The 26,020-nt window shown below is 48.9% G+C and overlaps 1 protein-coding gene across 1 annotated transcript in view; it reads right to left on the bottom strand.

The window, feature by feature from the left end:
- ILKAP (ILK associated serine/threonine phosphatase) overlaps positions 1-26,020 on the bottom strand; it is a 29,082-nt gene extending 3,062 nt beyond the window's left edge. The window contains exons 1-10 of the mRNA XM_074190744.1: positions 25,829-26,020; positions 22,508-22,576; positions 14,750-14,815; positions 14,203-14,259; positions 10,591-10,710; positions 9,498-9,624; positions 4,901-5,007; positions 3,641-3,734; positions 3,476-3,563; positions 2,699-2,820 (exon numbers count right to left, since the gene is read on the bottom strand). Of these exons, the coding sequence (XP_074046845.1) occupies positions 2,699-2,820; positions 3,476-3,563; positions 3,641-3,734; positions 4,901-5,007; positions 9,498-9,624; positions 10,591-10,710; positions 14,203-14,259; positions 14,750-14,815; positions 22,508-22,576; positions 25,829-25,883 (905 nt within the window). The 5' untranslated portion in view covers positions 25,884-26,020. The remainder of the gene's footprint in view (positions 1-2,698; positions 2,821-3,475; positions 3,564-3,640; positions 3,735-4,900; positions 5,008-9,497; positions 9,625-10,590; positions 10,711-14,202; positions 14,260-14,749; positions 14,816-22,507; positions 22,577-25,828) is intronic.

The following is a 26,020-nucleotide window of genomic DNA, read 5'->3' as shown; positions in this document are numbered from 1 at the left end:
CACCAGGATGGCCCTTGAGCCCTGCAGGTTTCCAGATAACCTTATGCTGATCCTGTGAAATCTCCAGAACAGGCTTCAGTCCAAGCTCCACACTTGAAGACCTCCCCTCACTGCACACACCTTTGGGGAACCCAAGGGGCTTTTAAGGACCTCAGGAAATCCCAGGGAAGCAGAGCGATGCTACGTGTGTGTCCTAGAGCCTTGTATGGAGAGGAGCTGCCTGCTACCTCCAGCCCAATGCCCCCTATGTGACTGGGGGACTGACCACTTGGGGAGGGGGTTTATTTATCTAAGTAACTAGGGAATGGAGAACAGGAACTTCTTGGGGGCAGGGATCACACCCTCCTTGGACTTCACCTCCCCAGGGCCAAGAGCTGGGTCTGAAGGGCTATGTTAAGCCCTTAATAAATGGGTGTTGGCTGCTATGATTCTTAGTGAAGCCATTCAGGAATTGTGGCTATGATCCCGCTTCAGACACTAGCTACAATGACAAGATGGGGATGATCCCAAAGTGTCCATTGAAGTTGTGTCTATAAAGCAGTCAGAGAAGCAAAGACTCCCTTTCTCATCCTCTCTTAGCCTTGCTTATGGGATTGTTGATGGGAACGGGTACCTTTATCAGGGCCCAGAGGTCAGCCCTCAGGTACAGCAATGTCAGATGACAAATGTTAACAGAGGTAGTATAACCACCAGTCCCTTTTAGCAGCGAGGTGGTCAGCAGAGAGCTGTGTGATGCTGGGCTCATCCCCAATCGCCTCAGCTTCCTCATTTGTAAAAGGGGACACCAGCACCTACCTCCCAGGGCCTGCAAAGTATTCAGCAGAAGTTGGCATTCTGCTAAATCTACAGACCTCCCATTTGGGTGGAAGCCTGCTGGCTGAGTTCTGGGCAGGAGGACCTGGGAGTACTTCACCTCAGGGCAGTTACTCAATTACTGAAAGCTGCACTGAGCTGCCAGGAAGCTTCCTCTGTCTGCCCAAAGAGGTTCCAGCAACCTGGGTTTCCTCTTCTTCCTTGGTAGTTCTCTGAGGCCTTCTCAGTGCCAAAGTGATCCTAGTAACCCAAGGCTGTACACCATGAAGGATCTGAAATAGCCAGAGCTCTGCAATGGGCCCCGGCTCCCCTTTTTAACATCATAATGGACTGACTGGGCAGTAATGACTTTCAGACAAGTCTTCTAAATTTCAAAATTGATTTGGAGAAACTCAGGTCAACTTGGCCAGCAACAACTTGGAAAGATTTATGACAGGGAGAGAAGGCAAGTCTATCTAGTTGAGACTGCCCTTCCAGGGGCAGGATTTGGGCAATCTTGGGGTGGGGGATCCCAGGAGGCTCAATCTCCTTAGGGGACTGCTCTAAGCAATCAGCGAGCAAGGGGTGCAGGCACACCAACCAGCACACCCCCTCCTTTCCCAGGTCTAACCCTCTTCGACAGCAACCTGGCAGAAGCACATCTCTGAGCAGCCTGCCATCCGGCCCTGTAAGAAGGGACTCGGAGGACTTGCTCCAAAGGAGGGAGGGTACCAGACTGAACCTCTCTGTCTGGGCCTTCTCTAAGGGCAGGGGTGGCAATGCTGTCCCCCACTGCCTGCAGTCTCAATACTCTCTCCTCCCTTATCTCTAGCAGAAAATGGGACGTATTAGAAGGGGGGTCAGAAAGCTCTTCCAGGGCGCTGATAGCCTGGCAGCATGCCTGCAGGGCAGTGCCCAGGCTGCCCCAGACCTCAGAACCACCTCCAGCTCTGGGCGGAGCAGAGGTGATAAACAGAGGTCCCCATGTGGCAGAGAATGATAGAGAGAAAAGGTACAATGCCACTCTCAAAGGAAGTCAAGCCTCAGCCCCAAGTTTCCTCTATACAGCAGACTCCTCCCCCAGGAGCCCAGGGGCGCCCTGTGATCAGTACTGAGTCTTTCCTCACAATATGGGCAGTGGGAGGTCAGAGGCAGGGGGAGCAGGCCTAACAGGCTCACCCTTGTGGGCCAATTGGAACAAGTGAAACCATCAAGATCAATTCAGATAAAACTGGGAAGTGTATGGACTTCACAAAGCAAAACGAGCAGGTGCAGAAGGGTGAGGATAGTCTAGCCCTAAGGGAGGGCACCACCCCAGCTGCCATCTCAAACACAGCAGGCAGGGTATAGACGAGGTGGGGGGGGGAAGAGGCCCAGTTGTCGCTGATATGTTGACAGGACTCTACTTACTGGTTACAAGGGAGGTCTGCTATGGGGGTCAGTGGCAGATGGGAAAGAGAGAAGAAAAAAGACAAGGACACAAAGAAAACAAAAGAATACACAGAAGGAAACAAAAAGCTCCGAAAGGGACACAAATAGGACCAAGCTCTATTTAATACATATTTAACAAACCCAAACTGTAGATACCAGAAGGTTACCTGATTTTGGAGCCCTAACAAGGACTAGCCTGACCCACATCTCATTTGATCCCAAGAGGAAGGAGTCCTATGGGGGAAGACCTTAGAAGAGGACTCAAGCCTCCCTTTTTCTCACCCTCTTCCAAGAGCAGAAACACTATCACCGTTCTCCTCTGATCAGCCTCTCTCCTCCTCCAATAATTGGGCCTACCCAGCTGTCACAGCCCCCAGTGACCCACCACCCATCACAAACTCTCGCTCTCCCTCTTCTTCAGGGGCTTCTTCCTCCTCTGATCCTGACTTCAGGCCCGTCCGGGGTGTGTCTTTACCTGACGTTTCCTCCTGCTTTCTGTATCCGCATCCGCTCCTCATACTGGGTGGGATTGTGCTCTTTGCTGAGGCTTAAGGCTGCGTGTCTGTTACTCTCTTCATTATAGCGGCACAGGATAGCCTAAAGAGGGCATGAGAACGCAAGCGAACCAACCACTGAGAACAGCTGATGCGGCCCACAGGACCCCACCAGTGGCAGGGCACGGCACCAGGGGAAGGGAGAGATTTCAGTCAGTCTCCAGTGGGCTTCCCCTTACTCCAAATCCCAGAAAACTGAACTAAGCCTAAGAGACCAAAGAGCAAACTGTGCAGTAAGATGGGGGGGATGCTACATGGCCGAGGGCTGCCCATTTTAATGTGGTCCAGGGATCACAGTGGACAAAGTCACCTCGATTCCCACCTCAACACTTTTTGGCTGTCGGATCCTAATCTTTCTTGGCCTCGGTTCCTTCACCTGTAAAATGGGATGATGGCAGCCTCCACCTCACAGGTTTTGCTCTCAGGGGCCAATGTCAAATGCCTTGCTCTCTTTAAAATCCCAGAGGTGCTAGCTGCTATATTGTACCTCAGTGCTTACAAAACCAGGATCAGCAGCCCCATCTAGAGTTCAAACACTAAACTAACAGGGGCCAGTGGTTCACAAGTTGCTTCTGGCCCCACAACTGTGGAATCCTAGGTTTTCTGGAAAACCCGAGGAAGTCTGAATAGAGAACCCTATCAGCCCCTCCTAAAGCTGACCCCACAGCAAAGGGTCTCTGAGGTCAGGGCCAATTTACCCGGCTGTCTCCCAGGTTGGCAATATAGAGGACATTGTCTACAGCAAGAACACACGTGGCCGTGGAGCCGTCCTTCCAGGCAGGCTTCCTGTGGAGAAAGAGGAACAATGACTGCAGTCATGCCAGAGAAGGTGACCCCCTCCTTCCCGGGTCTGGCCTACTCACTGGCTGGAAGCCTGCTTGAGGAACTCCTCGTCGGTATGCTTGAACGTGTCCAGGAGGCATCTCTTCACAGTCTTCTCCACGCTCATCACCTCTCCTGCGACACAAAGACACAAGCCAGTCAATATTTCCACAGAGTAGCAGGGGTTGGGCACTAACCAACCTGTGGAAGGCCCAGAGGACCCCCTTCTCCAGCTGCTGACAAACCCAGGTTGGTTCCCAGACTCAATTCAGAAGATAATCAGGAATCCTAGAGTCACCTTCCACGTGAGGTACTTTCCACCCAGGTTCCAACCTAGTCTGGTCATCTTGTGTTCAGAAGCTCTGAACAGTTTTCCATCACAAGGATATTCAAGAGCATTGAGGTGACATGTTCTTCTGAGACCCTCGGGGCCTGGATGGAACTCAGTTCTTCCTTCTCCCAGACCGTCCTTCACCTCTGGATGCTTGGCCCTTCTGTCATTTCTCAGGTGAAGCTCACTGCAAACCTGAGGTCTTCTCCTTGGTCAGCTAGTCCTTCTGGGCAGACCATTCATCTTGCTTCTGATTGATCATGTGGGACTCTCCAAGGCCACATCTTCAATTCATGGTCTGGGGGACCCAGTCCCTTCTCTGACCGGTTAGGCTGCAGGTCTTTAACTGCATTTCTTCCCCAGGATCTTAGGGGGGTTGCAATTGGTTTCCCTGATTGTCCCTCTCCCTGGCTTCAATACAGGAACTCCTGCTTCTCCAGCTTCTTTCTCTGCCTGAAATGACTTCCAGTGGGTCAGACTTGGCTCAGCAGCTGGTACCCTCTCCAAGCCAGTGCCCTGTCCCAGAGAAAGCTTGGGTCATTTGGTTTTCTGCTGTGAAGGGAGGTGGTGGGCAAAGCCGAGTTCCTGTGCATTAGCTTGGATGGTCCTTCCTCCTGTGGGGGCCTGGGGATGGTGTCTTTTCTGACATGGGTTCCTTGTGCTGTTCCCTAGTCAGCCTTCTTGTTACCTTCAACTGGAAGCAGCTGAACTGACTTCATCTGTGCCCACACTTCTGATTATGCTGAGGTTGGAGGTTGGCAGTTTCAGCAAGGGTCTAATCCTCCACCTTGTGGGTCCCATGGGTAGTCTGAATGACAGTTAGCCCTCCACTTGTCCTGAGACTCCCCACTGCAACACTGCCCCTACCCCCCCATGAGTACCATCAGGGAATCCTGGGCAACAGGACTCCTCTGCAATGACGGGCTTTCTTTCCTACTGAAGTCTAAGAAATTATCTGCAGCTCACTCACCTTTAGGAAATTTCCTGATTAGGTTCTGATGCAAATTCTGAGCAGCAAACTTTGAAGCTCGTACTCCTCCATGGCCATCGAAAACAGCAAAATAGGAAACCCTAGAGCTGTCAGGGAAGGAACCAACAGGTGAGCAGAACAGTCTGAGTTAGGAATGGTCAGGATGCCAGCCACATCGTGGCTGAGCACCCCCAGCTTCTCATTCCAAATATCCAATAGGTCAGTTAAGAAGGCTGTCAGTCTAAAATACAAAATGTCTCAGAGATTAAGAATAAGCTTTCTTACGTCTTAAAATTATTTTACATAGGAGGCTTCAGGGTGCTGTTTTGAGGAACTGTGAGCATTTGAGGTAGCTCTTTGCAATGTTCTTCCCCACATTTTGGGGGGTGGGGGAAATGATTGCCAACATTCCTCAGGTGAGGACCCTGAAACTGCAAATGAGAAAATTAAGCAGCTCCACCAGATTGCTTATCCAAAGCAGTAAAGAAATTAAGAGTTCAGAGTTCAGTGCCTCAAGTATTTAAGCTTCCAAACAAAGAGAACCAGGTGCCATGAGAACAGTGTTTGAATTCTGCCTGGGGAACCATGGGCAAGTCCTTGAACTTCCTGTGCTTCTGCCTGCTCCTTGAAAAGAACACAATGGATGGGGCCTCATGGGTACCTCCCTGCAAGGCAGACATCACTGCAAGAATGGGAGGCAATTAGAGCCAGTGTCTTTCACAACCCTATGGGCAGTCTTTCCACCCTGGGCTTGGGCTTGGGCACACCTGAGCTTCGGCTCCTCTGTTGGTCCTTGATGGCTTGTGCCCCACGCCAGTCTCTCCTTTCTTTCTGTGATTGCATCGGCTCCTGGGGTTGAGCTCACCTGTTCTAGATCGAGCCCCAGTTCTGCATCCTGGCTTATTGGCTAACTGCACCTTGCTGTCCTGTGGAAGTTTCCCAATTCCTAACCCAGCGTTCCCTCCCCTGTTCAGTAAGTACACCCAAAGCCTGGTTGCCATCCTTGATTCTTTGGTGCCCCAAGCCCCTCCTGGCTGCCAGCAGTACCAGGTCCTGTTGATGCCAGCTCCACATCTCTGCCAGTCCAGCCTCCACCAGCTGCCAAATAATCTTCTTAAAGCACAGGCCTGGCCACATCCCTCTCTGGCTCAGTGAGCTCCTCTGGGCGGTGCTCTAAGGCCTTCTTGACCTGGCTCTGACCAAGCTCCTGGCAGCAACCCAGCCTTCATGGAGTGCTCCCATGTGACCTGCACCTTTCACCTTGAGGCCGGAACGTGCACTCCTTCATAGGCTCAAACTCCCTCAAGGTTTCACTAAGCTTGGTCGGTCAATAATCATTATTAAACACTTTCACATGCCAGATCCTGGGCTCATCCCCAGAGAAACAGAAAAGGGAGGAGACCATGTACAAACAGTGACATAAAATAAGATCTGTACAGGAAAAGACAGTCATGGTAGCCACAGGGGATAGGGGAGGAGGAATGGGGAAGCCAGGGGGATTTTAGCCCAAGGTAGAGCTCACCCAAAGCTCCCTCTCCCAGCCGCCATGTCTTCCTTACTACAAGTTAATTTTGTTATCTCCCTTATACAGATTTTTGTACTGATTTATCCATATCCATGGATTCCACTGGCTGGCCCCTGGGGCTCTTGAAGACTATGGTAGAAGAGTAAGCTCTGGCAGCTTCTCCCAAGCGGAAAAGGCTCCGAGTCTGACCGGCAACAGGCTCCAAAGCTCTCAGGACCCCCAGCCAAGCATAGAGAAGTGTGGGCCCAAAGCATTGTGCAACTACCTGAGGATAGAAGGCCCGGGGCCTATGAGAGTGGAGAGATGAAATCCCAGCTCTTCTGGTGCATCTATTACAACATCAGGTTCTTGTTGAGCCCTGTTCTTCTCGACTGTGCTCACCCCAAACCTGGAGCACTTCTTTTTGAAAGTTCTACAGAGCCAGTCAAGCCCATGTTAGCAAACTAGCTCATGACTTCATCAGCCCCACCATCACTGAAAAACTCCAAACTCTTCTAGCAAGTCAATGACGCTTTAGAATATTTTTGGTTCCTATATCGATAAAGTCAAGTTAAATTTCAGTTAGAATTAAATAAAATCAAGAACCCATGAAATTGACCCAAAAATCTCCTGGAGATTAAAGGTAAGGAATCCCATACTTAGAGATGTCTAAGGGCCCTTGCCCAAAGGTTCCCCAAAGGTATACTTCCTCTAAAGTTACTACAGAATCCTCTATCAACTTAAATATAACTGGGAGCAACTAGGTGCTGCAGTGGATGGAGTACCAGACCTGAGTTCAAATTTGGTTTTAGATACTTAATAATTACCTAGCTTTGTGATCTTGAGCAAGTCACATAACCTTGTTGCCTTGCCAAAACTAAACCTCCCCCCGCCCCCATATGATTGGTGTACTACATGTTTTCCTATTTTCTGATTTCTTTCTCTGGGAAGATAAAACTTTAAGTTTATTAGTGTGAACCTGTACCTTGTCGTTCCTTTCCAATGATCTTTAAGATGCTCTTTATCATTTGTGACCTCAATGGGTACTAGTAATATTTTTCATTTATCACCATCTATTACTTTAGCTAACATTCTCCCTTTCAGATCATAACATGAAAATATTCCCTGGCAAAAGCACCATTTCTGGTTAATTAGGAACAGTAAGTGATTGGGAGGTTCTGATGAGATAAAACTAGAAGACTCATGTTTAAACTTATTTTTCTTGTGCAAAAGGATAATAATGAGAAAAAGACAGAGCCCTCAATTAAACAGGTTGAATACAAAATTATTTAAAGAAGCAGCTAAAAAAAAGGGAAATGGACAAAAGAACTGATAGTAAGTGAAATAATTACATTCAGAAGTTTAACCAAAATAAGCTCATTGATTGAAATCAGAAGAACCCACAGAGCAGCTTAGCTTCCTTAATAGTAAATATCTCCCTGGGCAGCTGGGTGGCAGTGGATAGAGCACCGGCTCTGGAATCAAGGAAGACCTGAGTTCAAATCCACCCTCAGACAATTACCTAGCTGTGTGATCTTGGGCAAGTCACTTAACCCCACTGTCTTGTAAAAACAAAACAAAACAGTAAGTATCTCCCTTCCAAAAGGAGAGAAATGGCAATGAAAAGTAATACTGAGTTACAATATCAACTCAAAGATAAATATTTCATGACAAGTATCACAATATTCTCTCATTAAACAGAGAAACACAGAGATGTGGTAAAACCAGTATTAAAGCCAAACAACGCAAAGTCATCCCAATGACAGTCCAAGATGCAAATAGAAGACAAGGAGAAAGTCAGTCAAGCCATTTTAACAAACTTTTTTCCATCAGAAATGGTACAACCAACACCCTTGGCCCTGAGGCACTTCAAGAAGTGCCCAAGGGGAATAGACAAGAAAGGCAGGTGGACTGGACTCAGTTTGGACATGCGATCCATATGAGAAGAGGAGAGACCAAAACACAGGGTGATTGAAGGACAGAGGTGTAAAACACAGATGGAAAATTCTTGGAGCTTCTTTAAACTCCAAGAAGGATGACCACCAACTAAAACTCTACACAAAACCAATAAAGGATTCAGGGGAATGCTTGTTGAAGCTGTTGAAACTGTTCACGAAGAACAAGCAGGCCCTGAAAGTCAACATTAGACTAGATCATTCTACCATCTCACTTAACTGAAGTATGTAGAAAACATCCCACATTGTAGGTGTGGATTGTGAAAAAGCCCTGGATTTTAGAGAACAAAGAGTTCCTTTATAAGACCTTTTATAGAAAAAGTGCTTCCTACCCACTCACTGGGATCACTTGGGATTCCTGAGAACTACAGCAATAACTGCTCCATGGTCTTTGGTTATGAATGCCAGAAAAGGCACAAAACGGGAGATGCCTGTGGAAAGCATCTGCCACGGTGATTGGGGAGCTTCAGGGCCAAGTTGAGGACGGGGTGGGGTGGGGGTGGGGTGTTTCCTGTTGAGGAGGAGGAGTTCTTCCAGATCTTCCTGTAGGCCGCCTCTCTAATTACTCAAGGGAGCTTGGTCCGTTCAGATTCACAGGAGAGACCAAGTGAAGGTAAAAGTAGCACGACACAGGGAGCTGAATGCCAGACCTGATCCAGGAAGCTCTGGCTCGGAGGTCTGCCACTCCCACTTGTCAGTTGGATCACCATGGGAAAGACCAGCCACCTCTTCCCATCAGCTAAATTAGACTGATGGCCTTCATGCTCCCTTTGAGTTCTCAAGCCATAAGCCACCAAACCAAGGATGCCTTCTGCTCAGACTTCACTATGCATGTGGATGAGAACTCTAGGGAGCTTATTCACCAGGATGTCCACCATGGAATGGAGGTGAGCTGATCACTTAGTGAGAAGCACAAAGCTGGTAGCTGGTGTTCTGCAGTTTCCTTGCACTGTCTCGTGGAAGGCATTGAACTCAAGGGTACTTCTATCACCATCAGACCTCTAGGACTCTGCTCTTGCATTGTCGCTCCAAAGCCCAGGACCATGGGGCATCCTCTCAATCTTCCTGGACCTCCCCAACCCACCCCCCCCACCTTGTGGAAGCCTGGGGGCTGAAGGGCCAGGCTTCAGGTACTCACATCAGAGAAGACAGGGGCTTGCACTCCTCTGTGATGTCATTCAGGATCACATGGGCATCCTGCATCTCTTCTCTCTCTCCTTTCCTCTCTGCCACATAACCTTTAAGGCCAAAGATCACTGAGGAATCTGAGGGAAAAAACAACAAGAAAGCAGCCAAGCTCTTCTTTCAGAAGCCCGTCTCAAAGGCCGCGCATGCTTTACTCAACAACTCCCTGCATACTACTAACACACGGCCTCATTGGTTCTACAGGTTCTGCAGGGTCTTCAGGGCCTGGGGAGGAGGGGGGGCTGGAGTCAGGAGGCACTGTCCTCCACTTTAGAAAGGGGGCAGCACCCTCCACCCTTCCAGCTGGGGTCTTGGGGCTTATCACAAGCCCACTGCAGGGCAAGGAAACAGACCAAGACAACTTGTTAAAAAGTCCATTAGACAAACATTTGAACTTGGTTAAAAAAAGCCAACAATAAATCCCCCAACTCTCCTTAGTCTTTCTAAAGCCAAGAGTAAATGGCAGAGCCCTCTCTGGTCAGAATCAAGCAGCCTGTGAGGCCGGCTCAGTGGCTCGCTGATGGTCAACAGAAAACGCTCCCAGGGAAGGGCTCATCCCACCACACACACACTAGAGATGACTACTGCTCCAGGGACTTTATCTCTCCTCTCAAGCTGGGGGAACATCCAGCCTCTTCAGGACCTCTTAGCTGTCTTCCCCACCCAATCTTGATCAAAATGGACACCAGAGGACAAAAGTGTCCAACTAGGTATTCCCCAGTTGTGGCCATACTGAGGAGATGGGGCACAGAGGTATACTGAGAGAGCCAGAGGGAGACCTGGACATTCCCAAATGGGATTATCAACTTCCTAAATCTGGAAGGAAACCACCCTGGCTTTTGGGTCCTGGTACACAGGTCTTGGAGGGGAACCCAAAAGAGGTCAAGGAAAAGGAAAGAGAAATAAACCCCGGGGCAGCCCTGAGGCTCTGGGCACAAAGAACAGGCCCAGGGACCAGAAGGAACAGGGCAACAGTGAGCTAGCTGACTCTCCCTCTGGCCTGGGCTACAAAATCTAAGACATTTGTTTTCAAACTGTCTGAAAACCTTTACAAACTTTCTTTTCCACAAGCTCTTCACTCCCATTCTTCTCCTCCTCCACGGTTTTCCGTTTTGCTCCTTTGCCGTCACTCTTTAGACCCTGGGACGCTTGAGAGGCAGGTGAACCTGGAAGAAGAGCAGAGGATGAGACCATCTCAAAAAGCAGGGACGGGGGCAGCAGAAGCCCCCCCCCCATGATGGTTTTTATTTTAGAACATTTAGAACATGTTGGCCATCTTTGGGCAGGCTCACAATGTGAAGAGTACCCAGCAAAGGGATGGAGGCTGAGAGCTGGTGAGCCAAACAGTGAGCTCAACAGTTGGGGTGCCTGTGCATGTGAGCAGGGAGGGTATACACACACACACACACGTGCAGAGGCACACGTGTCCTCATCTTCCCATGGCCAGGTTCTAACTGATTTCAGAAACCAATTGAGAACATTTAAAACCAAAGAGCAGAAAGCCTGCTGAGCCACGAGAACTTTTCTTTGGTGTCTTTAGCAAAACTATTTAGACCGGTCAAAGTTAATGGTCCAGAAAGTTCAAAATGGCAGCTTGGGGCCCAGCAGCAGGTGAAGCTTTTAGGCCTGACATCAGAAGACCCAAGTTCAAATCCAGCCTCAGCCACACATGTGACTCAGGGCAAGTCATTTCACTTCTACTTGCCTCAGTTTCCTCATCTGTACAATGGGGATCATATGGCACCTCCCTGCCGGGCTATGGTGAGGCTCACATGAGATCCCCTTTGAAGACTTTGTGAAACTTAAGCCTACTATAGAAATGTTAGCTATGGATGGGTGAAAATAAGAGTTAAACCCTCAGTTTTTGTCCTGTTTCTAGGATAGCCCTCCTTTGTCACCAAGGTCTTAGACAGAGAAGGCTCCCAGAGGGCAGGGGTCCTTCCCCATTTTCCATGCTGCCTCTCTAATGAGTTCAGCCCATTTGCTTTCTCTCTCTCTTAGTTTTTGCAAGGCAATGGGGTTAAGTGTCTTGTCCAAGGCCACACAGCTAAGTCATTATTGTCTGAGGCCAGATTTGAACTCAGGTACTCCTGACTCCAGGGCCGGTGTTCTATCCACTGTGCCACCTAGCTGCTCCCCCCCCCTGCTGGGCTCTTCCCGCTTTCCTAAGTGGAATATTCCTGTCACCCACAAGGCAAGGAGGAGGTCTCCTGCCTGACATGGGGTGTCCCATCTGCTATACCCCATTGATGCAGCTGCACCCTGATCTTGTTGAGGCGTCTTCCTGCCAATTTCACAGAATTCAGGGCTTGGCTTCTCAGTTTCTATGCCTGGGCCCTTAAGTGGGGTTCAATAGATATGTAAATTAGCCTAACACTGACCATCAGCTTTCCCTCAAGTCAGTAACCCCAAAGTTTACATATTTCACAAGAGTGGCTTTCACACAGCGTGGAGGACCCTGGGGTCTCCAAAACCCCTTCAGGAGCTCTGCAAAGTCAACATTCTTTTCGTAAGATTAAATCATGCTCCTATCTACTATGGTAAATACATAAACGAAGGTCTTTGGTGGTGGGGGCTCAACAATTTAAGTGCCCCAAAGGGTTCTGAAATCAAAGAGTTTGAGAAGTGCTGGCCCTGGAGCTCGTCATTACCTATAAATGGGCTACAAATATTTGTTCCAAGGACCTTCCTCTCCAGCCTCCCAGATCAAAACTCCTTTGGAGCTTCACAACCAAGGTTGGAGAACCAGGCCTGGAGTCAAGGAGATCTGAATTCGAATCTTATCTCAGATCATTATTAGCAGTCTGACCCTGTGTGTCTTTGTCTCCCCATCTATAAAGTGGGGCTCATTTTTAGGAGCTAAAAGGGAGAAGTCTAAATGGCCCAGCACCCCACTGGTTGTTCCTGCTATCCTCCTGGACTGGTCTATTTGGGAAAGGCGGCTTTCCTCACAGGCCCTGGCAGCTCCACTCTGCTCCTGGTTGGCCCCAAGATTTCTCCCTCTCTGGTCTGTCCCCTTCCATCAGTCCCTTTACTCTGACCTACAAAACCTGCCTGGGGTGCTGTAATCTCACACCCATCTCCCCGGTCCCATCATTCACTTCCTGCCCCCACCCACCCACTCCAGGAAGCTATTCTCTCCTCTATTTCTTCCCATTCAAATAAACATCTAGAATACAGGGTTTTTCAGCACTTGCTTTAATCCCTCTTCTCTCAGGGGCAGGCACACCAGGCCCTCTCAGTTCCCCTCCTGTCTCTGTAGGGCACCCACCCCCTGTAGAGGCTCATCTTTCAAAGTTGTCAGAGCCTGGGAGGCTCCCCAGGAATCTGGTCATGGCCCTCTGCTTTTCTAGCCATTCCTCCCTGAGCAGTTGGACCCACACCTTTACCTGCTGGCACAGAACAGAGACCTCTAGGGACAGTGAGCTATGCCAGGTGGGGGCAGTGTGAAGAAGCAGTGAGATAAGCGTTGGCAACACCCCCCCACCAGCTGTGGGTCACGTGACCCTTCAAGTTTTGCCAAGGCCTCACACACACACAAAATGATCTTGTCTGAATCTCACAATTATTCTGCACTGTCAGAAGAGAGAACTGAGCCTAAGGAAGTGAAGAGGGACACCTGAGGGAGAAAACTGGCTTGGGGCTCTGCCTGCCACCCCACACGCTGCTCAGTGGGAGGGTGGGCTGCTGCTGGGCTGCCCCTGGGGCCAGCCCTCAGCCCTGGGGTGTGGGGCTCCATGGCAGCAAGCAGACACCTGGGTCCACTGTGAATAGCTGCCTCTTCCTGTTTACTGTGGTAGCATGGAACCCTTGAAGAACTCTTCTATCTCCTGAGGTTTGGGAGTCCACGCGCCAATCTGCAGAGGTCAGTGAAAAGGGGGACCCTTGGCTGTGGGAGTGCCAGGGAAGCACCTGGCAGTTACCAAAGTGGAGTGGACATGAGCTCCCAGCCCTTGGAGATGCCCAAGCAGCCCAGCTGCCCTGGGTCTGGAAGCCTCCTTCCTAGCCACCCTTTCAAAGGGAAGTCTGCCAGTCAAGTCCTTTGCAGAATCTCCCTGTCCCAGCATTGGCCTTGAAAACACATGGCTCTGGGGCCTCTCCTGAGGCATCATGATCACCCAGGTAGGCGCCAGAATCCATACACAAGGTGTGAAGTCTGAAAAGACTCTTAAACTTCTGATTTCTCCCCTAGAACCTTGCAAAGCCTGATTCATTCAATGTTTTGCCAAACTGAGTAACAGATTAAAAAGAGAAATAGAAAAAAAGGAGCAGTGAGGGGGTGTGGTGGATGGAGCACCAGCCCTGGAGTCAAGAGACTTGAGTTCAGATTCAGTCTGAAATACTGGACACTTACTATCTGTGTGATCCTGGGAAAGTCACTTAACCCTGCTTGCCTTACCAACTAAATAGATAAATAAATTTAAGGATGTTTAGATTTTATGTGACAAGATTTTATTTAAATGAGTAAAAGCCACTGAGGAAGGGATATCTGACTCTCTAGCTGCAAAATGAACTGTGTTCAACCAGAGCCTTAATTTCTTCTCTTTCAATGCTATGATTCATATGTGGCCTGAAATAGCTTTGGAAAGAAAGTCTAAAATGAAGACAGGCTCTTACTGACAGACAGCACTGCCTTGAACCTCTTATCACCCACTTACCTGAGTCACCACTGCTAGCAGGTGGAAGATCATCAAAAAGCAAAGATCCCCCTGACCCTGAAACACAGCAGAAGCCCGAGTGAGCCGAGGACGGGCCTCCCTCCAAGGTCTCCTTCTCCCGAAGCCAACCCACAAGGACACCGCTCCCCAATGTCGGCTGCTCTCTTGCACCAGCCCTGAGGAAGCAGGGAGGACTCTAGACTTACCTGATACTAACCCTACGGAAATCTAGCATAGCAAAGAAACAGAAATCAGCTTTAAAGATTCAAATGAATTTAACCAGTTCAATACATAAGAATGCTAAATGTCCAAGACAAAAAAATGAACCTGAGAAATCTGCTCATGTTTCTGATACAGAATTTTCTCAGGGCTGGCTATGAGCTGATTTTCTGCCTTACCTGATGCCATGGATTCAAAACTTAAGACAGTCCAACATCTATAATATCTGTGTGTTGAAAACGGGGGAAAGGGAGAAAGATTGAGACAACTACAATCCCAGGATGAGGAGAGAGGTTGACACACACCTGGGAGAGCCTGAAGACTGTACCTGAGTCAGCACTGCTAGCTGGAGGCAGGTCATCAAAAAGCAAAGATCCTTTCTGTGTGTCTTTCCCTGAAATACAGAGAACAGGCTTAGAACACATCTGAACAGATCAGAGGAAGAAAAAGTCTGTATGATCAAAATGCACAGGGGAAAACTGCCTTTAGCTCAATTATTTTCCCAGCTCTCAGATCAACATTACATGTTCTGTTCTATAAATATATCACATTTTTAAATTTAATTGAATTTTTTCCCTGGTTACATATTAAAACAAGCTTTTGTTTTTTGCAAGGCAGTAGGGTTAAGTGACTTGCCCACGGTCACACAGGTGGCTAATTATTAAGTGTCTGAGCTGGATTTGAACTCAGGTCCTCCTGACTCCAGGGCTGGTGCTCTATCCACTGTGCTACCTAGCCACTCCTAAAAAAAGTTTTAACATTTTGTTTTAAAACACTTGGTTCTAAATCCACTCCCTTCTTCCCCCAACCTCCCCCACTGAGAAAAGTTATTTGATATAAGTTGAAAATCAGTAGTCATGCAAAATATTACATTAATAGTCATGTTGTGAAGTAAACACAGGCCTCCCCCCCAAAAAAGAAGCAAGCTCAAGAAAAATAAAGTTAAAAAGTATGCTTCAATCAATACACTACATTTCCGCTAAGCATTTAACGCAGACATTCTCACTATTCCTATCTGGTCACACAGACACATTGATTATTATCTTCAACAATTTTCTTTTGGAAAGAAAAATAATACACCAGCCATTTTAAGAACTCTCAAGTCTTTCAAAGAAAACAACCAAAGGAAATTCCTATTATACCATTCCTAGTATCCATGTTGATTAATCCAATTATTCTTTACAACACACCTAAGAAAAAGAAAATTGTTACTTCCCAAAGGATTCAGCAAAGTAATGATAAACATTAGAGTCATTTCATGACAAAAGAGTTTAAGATATGGGAATCTCTGAGCTAGACATGCCTTTCAGAAAAGTGGTAAAAATTTATGAAGGTAATACCCAGTTACACAATCCTAATCCACATATGCACGAGGTGGAGGGAGAAACACTGAAGAACTGGCAAGGAGATATGCCCCCAGATCACAGATGGCATTCCAAAGCTAATCACTACATGAAGAGAACCTGGTCTGCCTCTAACATGAAGCTGACTGAAAAAGGCCGAGACGGTCTCCCCACCACCAATCTTCTGAGTGTAGGCACAGTTTGTATAAAGATCCATCAAAGACTTAAGGAGCTGTCTGACAGGCAGGAGAACCAGGAGAAAGCAACATAGGAAAATCCAAGAGAAAAGTTATCAAGGAAAAGAGGGTGATCAATAGTCCTAAAGGCTATCAGGAGATCAAAAAAGATGAGAACGAAGAAAACGGCATCAGAATGGGCAGGTCATGGGACCAAAAAGCCTCTCCATTAAAAGATTTCATTTGTCTTCCAAGAGGTGGAACAAGAAGAAGCCATAAAGCCCTCAATGAATGAAGAGAATCAGAAGACTAATCCCAGCATGATGGTTTAGCACTCCCTTTGTCCCAGGCTCCCAGCAGCAAGTTGGCACCACAGACCCACATTCTTGCAGTAGATTTCTCTCCCAAGACGACGCCCCCCCGCCCTTCCCAACCTCCCTTGGGTTGCAGAGACTCAAATAGCAGGAATTCACTGAGGCTGCAAAACCACCAAGGAGCCAGACATGATCATACCAATGGCTCTATGAGGCACTGGACTAAACTTGAAGGGAAAAGCTGAACGGGGGCCAGTTCAATCCCCCCAGAAGTCACTGGGGTCAAAGGAACTGCCCAGCATGGGAAGAGGCTGAGCTCGCTTAGAGCACCAGTCAGAGGGGAGTCAGAAAGTGAGCAATGCGGGAAAACAAAGACATGGCTGGAATTGCCAGAGGTCTCAGGAGGAAACCCTTGACCACAGTCAGACCAACCAATGGGAAAGCCAATAAATGCAGAAGGAAATGTGGCCTCCAGCTCTGGCAAAACGGACCAGATTTCTATGCCCAAGGACTGCAAGACAAAGGAAAATGGATCAGCACCTGATGAGGTGGAGGACTGGTATCTGAAGAGAGCAAGGAACCATTGGAGGAGGCTCCCAAAAAGTTGAAAAGATAAATAAGAATTATGAAAATAGAATTTATGGCTTGCACAGTAGAAATGAGGTTAATCTCATGAAGAGATAAAAGAGGAGTAATGGACTGGCAATACAAAACCATAGGTGAAGGACAATATGAAAGAAAAGCAAAAAATAAATGTTAAAAGAAAGCAAGAACTCCATACAAGCAAAACTATTGATCTCAAAGAATGAATACATGGAGAAAAATTTAAGATTATGGGGCTTTCAAAAGATCACCAGTCAACTGCCCCAAACATATAAACACAGAAGACAAAAGTACCAAAGTGAAAGCATTCACAGTACACCTGCAGAAAAAACCCTATGCAGACAACTCAGAGGCAAAGAAGCTCCACTGAATAAGTCCACTAACAAATCATAAATCCTTCAAGTGATCAGTCAATCGTTAAATATTTATCAAGCAACTACCATTTCGCCCGGTGCTCTCAAGGAACTAACATCCCAATGAGAGAAACAATATGCAAACAACTATGTAGAATGAAGCTAGGTATAGGATAATTTTGCTATAATCAATTGAGGGAAGGCACTAGAATTAAGATGTATCAGGAAGGGATTCCTTTGGTGAGATTTTAGCTGGGACTTGAAGGAAGCTGGGGAAGTCAGGAGGTGGGGATGAGAAAGAAGAGCATCCCAGGACTGAGAGACAGTGAAAATGCCTGATGGGGACATGAAAGCTCTTGTTCCAAGGCAAAGCAAGAGAGGAGTGTTACTGGATCATAGGGCATGGGAGTGGGGGCAAAGGTGGAGGTGAGAAGGACAAGAGTCCTACTATGGGGTAATATCCTCTTTATCGTTGATATCACCTGAAATTACTATTTCAAAGGAGGCAAGGGGTCAAGGTCTACAAGGCAATGAGAGCTCTTTAAAAGAGGGGAGCCAAAACAGGTGCCTCAAACTTTTAATTCCAAGGGGAAATAGAGAATAAAGGACTTGTGTAAGGATCAAGGTCTTGAACCAAAGAATAGAAATCTAGAATAGAAAGGAAATAAATTTTTTAGGAAAAAAGAAAAAGAAAATTTAAAAAACCAATAAACAAAATTAGCAGGAGAGGAAGGGGAATTCTACTTGATGATTTAACAAAGGGGAAAAAGTAAATAACTAGATACAATGGAGGGCAGGAGGAAGTAAGAGTTTAGTCTTGGAGAAGTTGAGTTTAAGTAAGAGGTCTATGAAACATCCAGTCTAAAAGGGCTGAAAGGTCAGTGGTGGCGCTGCCTGCGTTGAGAAGACAGTCTGGCCCGGGGAGCAGAGGAAATTCCTGAGAGTGTGTTGGGGGAGAAGAGCCATGTGCACCAGCCCTTTCTCTCCCTTCTCAGTAGAGGACTCCATGAAAAGACCAGAGGAAACAGACTGTCCACAGATGCAGCTGTATATCCCTAGAGGCACCCCTGGCCGAGGCTGAATCCTGTAGCCTTCTACTGCGTGTGTGTGAGTGTGTGTGTGTGTGTGTGTGTGTGTGTGTATATGTGAGATCCTTACCAGCCCAGGCCCTCACCCACATGTCCAATCAACAGCCACATTTCTTCGACCTCACCTCCTCCACATCTCTCCATTCACAGGTCCAAATCCTAACTCGAGCCCTGACTACCTCTTGCCTCCACTCTCAAGAATCCCTGCTCTTTTCTGGGTTTTCTTCTAGCCTCTCTGGTCTTCCACACTGCTGTCAACCTGACCATCCTCAAGCACAGCCCCAGCCAGGTCAGCTCTTACCCCACAAACCCCAGAGCTCCTTACTTACTGGCCCTGCGCCACAGGACCCCAGCCTTCCTGGGAAGGATTATCTTTTTTGTGCATTCCAAACCATCCTTAGGACAAGCCTCCAGGCAGGAATTTGTCCAGGCTTTCCACCATCCCTGTCTAGAAAGCTCTCTTTCTTGGAACACTGCATCAAAGCTTGGTAAGAGTTCTTCCATGTAATTAAAAATCTACGGATTTTCTGACTCAGAGGATCATCAATCTGGAGGTAGACAGGGTCCCTTTTTACAAAGGAGGACAGTGAGGCCCAGGCCGTGGTCACCCTGTTAAATTTCAGGTGGGATCTGACCACAGGGCTGGCCAGGCTTGGGCATGTGCTCTCTCCCCATCCTATGGCCTCTGTTCTGCTCCATCCCTTAAGAGAGACATATTACTGTCCCTAGGCTGACCTTCAATGCTCCTGACTACAAACTTTAAGCATACCATCTGAAGAGAGATATCCTCTGAAAATGCTCTTCATTCTACAGAAATGTCCCTGCTACTCTACTCCATTTGAAAACAGCAGCTCCAGCTTCATTCACACCCAATTTCGGGTCCTCTCAGACATTTCCCCCCCACTGTACTTCAGCATAAATGACTGTATATCTTCAATCTGTAACATGTCTCTTTCCTCAAATGGTCGGCTGCCTCTCACTGCCTTGCTTCTGAGGTTTCACCTAGTTTTGTAATTAATTTTCTTTTTTTTTGCAAGGCAATGGGGTTAAGTGGTTTGCCCAAGGCCACACAGCTAGGTAATTATTAAGTGTCTGAGGCCGGATTTGAACTCAAGTACTTCTGACTCCAGGGCCGTGCTCTATCCACTGCACCACCTAGCTGCCCCCTGTAATTAATTTTCAATTTGCATCCTAGCCCAGCTGGAATTTGGTCTCTGGCCTTACAGGTCACCTGCAGCCTCCAGCTGCCTCTACCTTGACCAAATGAGGAATTATTTAGAAATGAAACAGCACTGAATTCAAGAACAAGCACCTCAACTGACCACTAGCTCCAGAACCCTCCACCAAAGGTCTAGAGGTCACTGTCACCTGAAAAACAGTCACTCTACTGACAGTCACAGACAACAGAAACCTCACAGGCATACACACCTGTAGCCATAGCTGCCTCACCTACTAAGCCCTTGAACAGGTGGCACAAATGAAGTTCAGAGTTTCAGTGATGTACCCAAGGTCACACAGCCAGCCCAAGTCCAGGGCTCTTTCTATAATACCACATGCCCTACAATCTTTGTCAATGAACAAGGTGATCTTTTCTCAAGCCATGCTTTATCAAACCTGACAAAGCTCCAGGTCAGCCCTGCCCCCAACAAGCAGGAGATCCTGGCCAGCCATCTGGAGGTGGGCACTTCATCAATAATGATGAGGATTCCCAAAGGTCACAGTGTGGCTGCCATGGTCTTGTCTGGTCTCCTGGCTCTCCTTCAGTTCAGTAAGGGCTTCCTATCCTCTCTTTCATCATTCCATCCCACTCACAGATGAACATATGTTCAGCCATTCCTTAGCTAATGGGTCTTGCCTCAGTTTCCACCTCTTCACCACTACAAAAAGAGCTACTATAAATATGGGATAAACTGCTTTCCAGCATAGCCCTTCTATATATTCTCAGTGCTTTCTGAAACTCAAAAGGTTCCAACAGTCAAACATGCTTGGGGATACAGTCTACATATCATTTCACTAGAGAAGACAAATGTAGAACCAAGAAGCGATTAAAAAAAAAGTTGTTTCCAAAGTAAGCCATCAGTCCAGACTCAAGGCTGGTTCTTTTATTAAAAACCCAAGGATTCTTTGACTCAGAGGATCATCAATCTGGAGGTGGACAGGGTCCCTTTTTACAAAGGAGGACAGTGAGGCCCAGCCCATAGATTTAAAGATCAATACAATGGCCAGGAATTCCTAAAAAAATGTGGGTGGTTGAAGCACCTTGGGTGCCATCCCTTACAGATGCCCTTATTTGGGGTTGTGAAGTTTATGGTATTTGAAGCAGTTGAAAACAAGAACACATGTATACACTTGGTTTAACAGAATTTTCAATTATCTCCCCTGTTTGCAATATTCTGAATGGGTGGATGTGTGCAATTGTTTGTGGCCATGACAGAATGAGAGAGGATACTGGTCTCAAATGAGCCCCTAATTAAAACTCAACAAGCACCATAGCCCTGACAATGCCTTTGATTTCTGAAGATGCTTCGATACTCTGACAAGGCTCCTGAAATCCTGACCAGCTCCCCAAAACCCAACTAAGAGATGAGTAAGGAAGTGCCAAAAATGATCCTGTGAAAGGGCTGGCTGGCTGCAGCTGTGTGTTTATGAAGAGGAAGTATATGGCCCCTGGCCCACAAGTCAGGACAAGCTCCAACCCTGCCCATCACAATCTCTCACTCTCCACCACCACCACTGTCCATCTGCTTACAGAGGGGCTTAGGTCTCCTGGGCCCTAAGCAGAACAACATCACCCTTTATTCTACTGGACTCATCTCAATAAAATTCTTAGGAAAGCTGTCTCTCCCTGATGGCTCTGTTGGCTCACTATCTTCTTTCTTTTCAAAACTTTGTGGTTCAGTAGATTCCCCCACTTGATTCTAGTGGCCTTTTAAATTCCAGTCAAGCAGCTAGGTGGTACTGTGGATAAAGCACCAGCCCTGGGGTCAAGAGGACCTGAGTTCAAATCCAGCCTCAGACATTTAATAGTTACCCAGCTGTGTGACCTTCGGCAAGTCACTTAACCCCATTGCCTTGCCAAAAAACCAACCAAACAAAAAAAACCCCAAAACATAAATTCTTCATCGTCCTAGACCTCTGGTCCTTTTGACAAAGACCTGACCCTTCAGCCAGAGGACTAACTGGAGCCCATCCCTGGAGGGTGGGGGGAAGGGTTGTATGTCCTCTTTCTTTCTTTAGATCTCATTCGCAATGGCAATGACAATGTAAAACAGCGATAATCTATCATCCCTACACTACCTACCCTGAAGCACTCGGTTGAGCCAAGTAAACTCTAACTTGGCAAACTTACATGCAGAATAGTAGTCAGTTAGCAACATTATTCTGACCGCCAGATGCATTTGTCCAACCTTGGTCTCTCTTCAGAGCTCAGTGTATTTTGGATCTTCTACCTCAACAATCCTACCAGCCCCTCAGATTCAGCCCATCAAACCTGATCTACCTCTTGCCTTCTGGATTCACCTGTGGCAGCCCCATGCAGCCAGTCAGTCTCCCAGGCTCTCCTCATTGTCACATCCAGTCCATTCCACTTCCCCAATACTCTTCACAATCCCCCCCTCCTCTATGGCCACAGACATTTGTATCTGGAATATTCCCAGAACTGCTCCATGAACCTTCTCACCTACATTCTACTGTCCCTCCAGTTTGTCTCTCGCTGCTTGCAATCCCTTTTCCGCACAGGCTTCCCAAGACATTAATCCTCTTCCAAATGCTGAGCAGCTCAATGCTGAATGCTTTCGATGCCCTAGCCCAATGCGCCTGGCCTCAGAGCTGTCCACAGCAGGGTCGGTCCTCTTCTTGCCTCACCTGTTCTGGGGCCAGGAACGACCCCCTTCCATTCTTCTCCAACTCTGCTCAGACCAACTGAAATGCCGCCTCTTCCAGGAAGTCTTCCCTGGGGACAAACAGCTTCCTCCCCAGCTTCACAAACTTTCTGATGCACCAATCAAATAACTGTATATTTTAGTTATCTTTGTTTACATCTTATTTCTCAACTGGAATGTAAACTTCAAAAAGTAAAACCCCTTGGTATTGTTTCTCTGCATCTCCTACAATGTCCAGTAAAAGGGAGGGACTGAAGAGCGGTCAGTCAGGTCAGTTCTGGAGCTTCATCTCAGCCCCCAGAACACTCTCCAGACTTCCCTTCCTTACCTGACTTCTCACTGCTGGATGGCGGGAGATCGTCAAATAGCAAAGGTCTTTTTTTCTGTGCTTCTCTCCCTGAAACACAAGCATCACACAAGACTCAAGATGTGCCCAGCCAGCAAGTCTCATTTTCCAGATCCTTCCTCAGAGAAAGGAGGGGGGGGGCAGCACAATACCATAATCCACGAACCTTGAAATGGAAACATCTACTTGGACACAAGAAAGCTTGGGGAGGGGAACTAATGAGGATTACCCTTAGCTGGTGCATCCACATCTATGTAAACATCCCATTTCCCATCATGCCCAGGGCCTTGGAGGGGACCCCCTGGCAGCTTCACTGAAGGTCCACCTCAGATGGTCTATTTCCTGACACATCTCCCCATTTTCCTTTGCTCACAGAGAGGAGTCTCCTCTGAAGAGAGAAGCCCTATGGGATTTTGAAAAACTGGTAAACTGGTTAAGCCAATAAGGCTTAGAATTTCCAAAGTAACACTTCCAATTTCTATAACCCTTTAATCAAGACAATCCAGTTCAGACTCAAGGAGAAGAGGATGGATGATGTACTCCTGCTTTTCTGGCAGGACCACTGTCTTCAGTTTTTTTCTCTGCCTACCTGGAACTAGGCTGTGAACACCCCACAATCTGATGTGAATGAATGGCAAACACTGCTCCTTATGGATCTAAGTGAGTGGTAAGCCCCACACATAGCAACATAATTCAATATTTGTTATGGATCTACATGCAAGCTATTGGGGAATACAAAGATAAACAATGCATAGTTCCTACTGCTAAGGGGTCTATGATCTAATGGGCAGAGAAGATAGGCACACAAACAACTCCAATAGAATTCATGAAGGGTATAGGCACCTGTGGCCAAACACCAGTGAGGTCATTTTAGGATGGGGAAAATGCAGAAATTTTCCTAAATATGATAAGTTTTTACTGGCAGCAGTTTTCAGATGAGGGCAGAGGATAGAAGATGAGATTATTAAGGGGTGAGGAATTCAATTTGCCCAAATAGGGTGTACACCAAGAGAAGTTGGAATAAAGATGGGGAGGTGGACCAGGGACTTCATGGCTAGTTTTCTGTCGCTTGTACTTATAGCGTCTGTGTCTCAGAGGTGGAATTCAAACTCTGCTCTTCCTGGCTCCAGGGCCACCAGCTGTCGGGTGAGAAATGGAATACAAGGCAGGACAAGGAACTGGAGGCAAGTTGGCCATCTATTGGAATTCCTGGCCAAGATGCTTATGTTTGGGAGAGTGAGGCTGCCACCAGAGGCTGAGAGCAGGGAAGCTGGGGTCCCATTTGTTGTGGTTTGAGAGAACTGGAAAGGGGGTGAAGGGGGGGATGAGGTCAGAAGCAGAGACATTAATGGGGAGGCTTCCATCATAGTACACAAGAGCTCAGACAACATTGCAGTTTAAAAACCTGAGTAAGAAGTCAAAAGGGAGAGCAGAGGGGAAGTGACTGCTAACAAGCAAATCTAGAATCAACAGGTGACTAGAGCAGGCTAAATGAACTAAAATGTAGGCTTGTGCTGCCTTATCCTGGGAGGGACCCTAAGGTCAGAGAACCCTTTCAGGGGATGTGACTCAAACCTGGAGACAATCACTACTGCACGGGCCCCTAGGCTCTGACTTCAAGGCTGACCTCCCAAAGGAAAGATCAGGGATTCTGAAGGATGGCTCTTGGTGAGTTCCTTAGAAGTCTATATTAGAGTTGTATTTCTATTAGACAATTTCCTTAGTGAACAGCACAAAAATATATTTTTTAAGAATTTCGTAAGATTAACTGAAACATTTGAAGATTTTTTTTTAGAATAACTCTCCAAGAAAGGGGATGGAAAGAAAAAAAAATGAAACCAAAAGTATGACCAAAAATTAAATTTACGGGAGGTTGCAAAAGGTCCATACCATGAAGAGAAAAATGTTAATTCTGTAAAATGTATCTACCAGCTAAAAACTAAGACTAATGCATAAGGAGGTTTTGGAAATGTCAAGCCAAAAATAAGCTTCGCATAATTTAATAAAGGTCAACAAGCTAGAGAAGAGCCAGGATGAAAGTGGTTCAGAGATAAAAACCCGAAATGGAAAGTCAAGGATCCCGCCTGTAGGGGTGGCCAGTTCAGAAGTTAAAGGGCCGGCCGGGCCCGGGAGGGCTTCCCAACCAGGGCGGGTCACTCTCCGAGGTCTATTATAGCCACAAGGGAGGAGGCTCTGGCCGTCTTTTGTTTACAATCTTAGACACGAGGATGTGACTAAAGAGGGCAAACCGCGCTGCCAAGGAAGGCTGCTGGACCCGGGGCCTCCAGATCCCAGCTGCAGAACCGGGGCACCGGGGCCTCGGGCCGTTCCGGATTCTCGGATTTCGAGCCGCTCGCCAGCAAGTGCGGGGCAAAGCGGTCCGGCCGACGCGGTCAGACAGTTTGAAACAGCCGCCAGTCACGCTGGCAGGCTGAGGGCCCGACTGGGTCACCACGGGCCGGACCCGGCGCGGCCGGGGGGCAGGATCCGAACTGGGCCCGGCCCGGGGGGCAGGATGTGAACTGGGGCCGGCCCGGGGGGCAGGACCTGAACTGGGGCCATCTCGGGGCGCAGGATCTGAACTGGGGCCGGCCCTGGAGAGGGGGGTCAGGACCTGAACTGGGGGGCAGAACCTGAACGGGGCCAGGACCTGAACTGGGGTCGGGCGGGGGGGGGGGGCAGGACCTGAACTGGGGCCGGCCCGGGGGGGGGGGCAGATCTGAACTGGGACCCGGGGGGCAGGGGCAGGACCTGAACTGGGCCCGGCCCGGGGGGGGGGGGGGCAGATCTGAACTGGGGCCCGGGGGGCAGGGGCAGGACCTGAACTGGGGCCGGCCCGGGGGGGGGGGCAGATCTGAACTGGGGCCCGGGGGGCAGGGGCAGGACCTGAACTGGGGCCGGGCGGGGGGGGGGGGGCAGGACCTGATCTGGGCCCGGCCCGGGGCGCAGGTGCGGCTCCCGGGGCCGCGGCTCTGACTCTTCCCTCTCACAACAAAGGGGTTCGGGGCAGGCAGGGCCGGGGGCGCTCGGAGCGGCCGGGGCCGGGGGGGGGGGCAGAGCCGGAACTCCGGGCCCCCCCCCCGGGGCCGCCCGGCCGTGGGGGGCGGGGCGGCGGGGACCCCAGCAGCGCGGGCCGCGGGAGGGGCCCGGCCCCGCCCCCCGGGCCCCCGCCCCCCCGGGCCCCCCGCGGGCAGCAGTTCCCCCTCGGGCCCGGCCCCCGCCCCCACGTGCACGGGGCCCCGCGGGAGGGGGAGGGGCGGCCCCGGCCCCGGCCCCCCGCCCCGCCCGCGCCCCGAGCCTCACCGGCTGCGGAGCGGGGCGAGGGCTCCGGCTCCGGCAGGTCCCCGAACAGGTCCATCCGTGAGCGGAGGCGCGGCGGGCGCACGGAGCCGAGCTTCGGCCGGGAGGCGGCGGCGCTGGACCAGGCGGCGGGGCCGGGGCCTGAGGCGGGAGCGGCGGCGACGACGGCGGCGGCGGCCTCGGCCTGCTCGCGGC

Source organism: Macrotis lagotis, chromosome 6 (genome assembly GCF_037893015.1).
Source record: "Macrotis lagotis isolate mMagLag1 chromosome 6, bilby.v1.9.chrom.fasta, whole genome shotgun sequence".
Lineage (NCBI taxonomy): Eukaryota > Metazoa > Chordata > Mammalia > Peramelemorphia > Peramelidae > Macrotis > Macrotis lagotis.
This window is presented reverse-complemented; position numbering and strand designations above follow the sequence as displayed.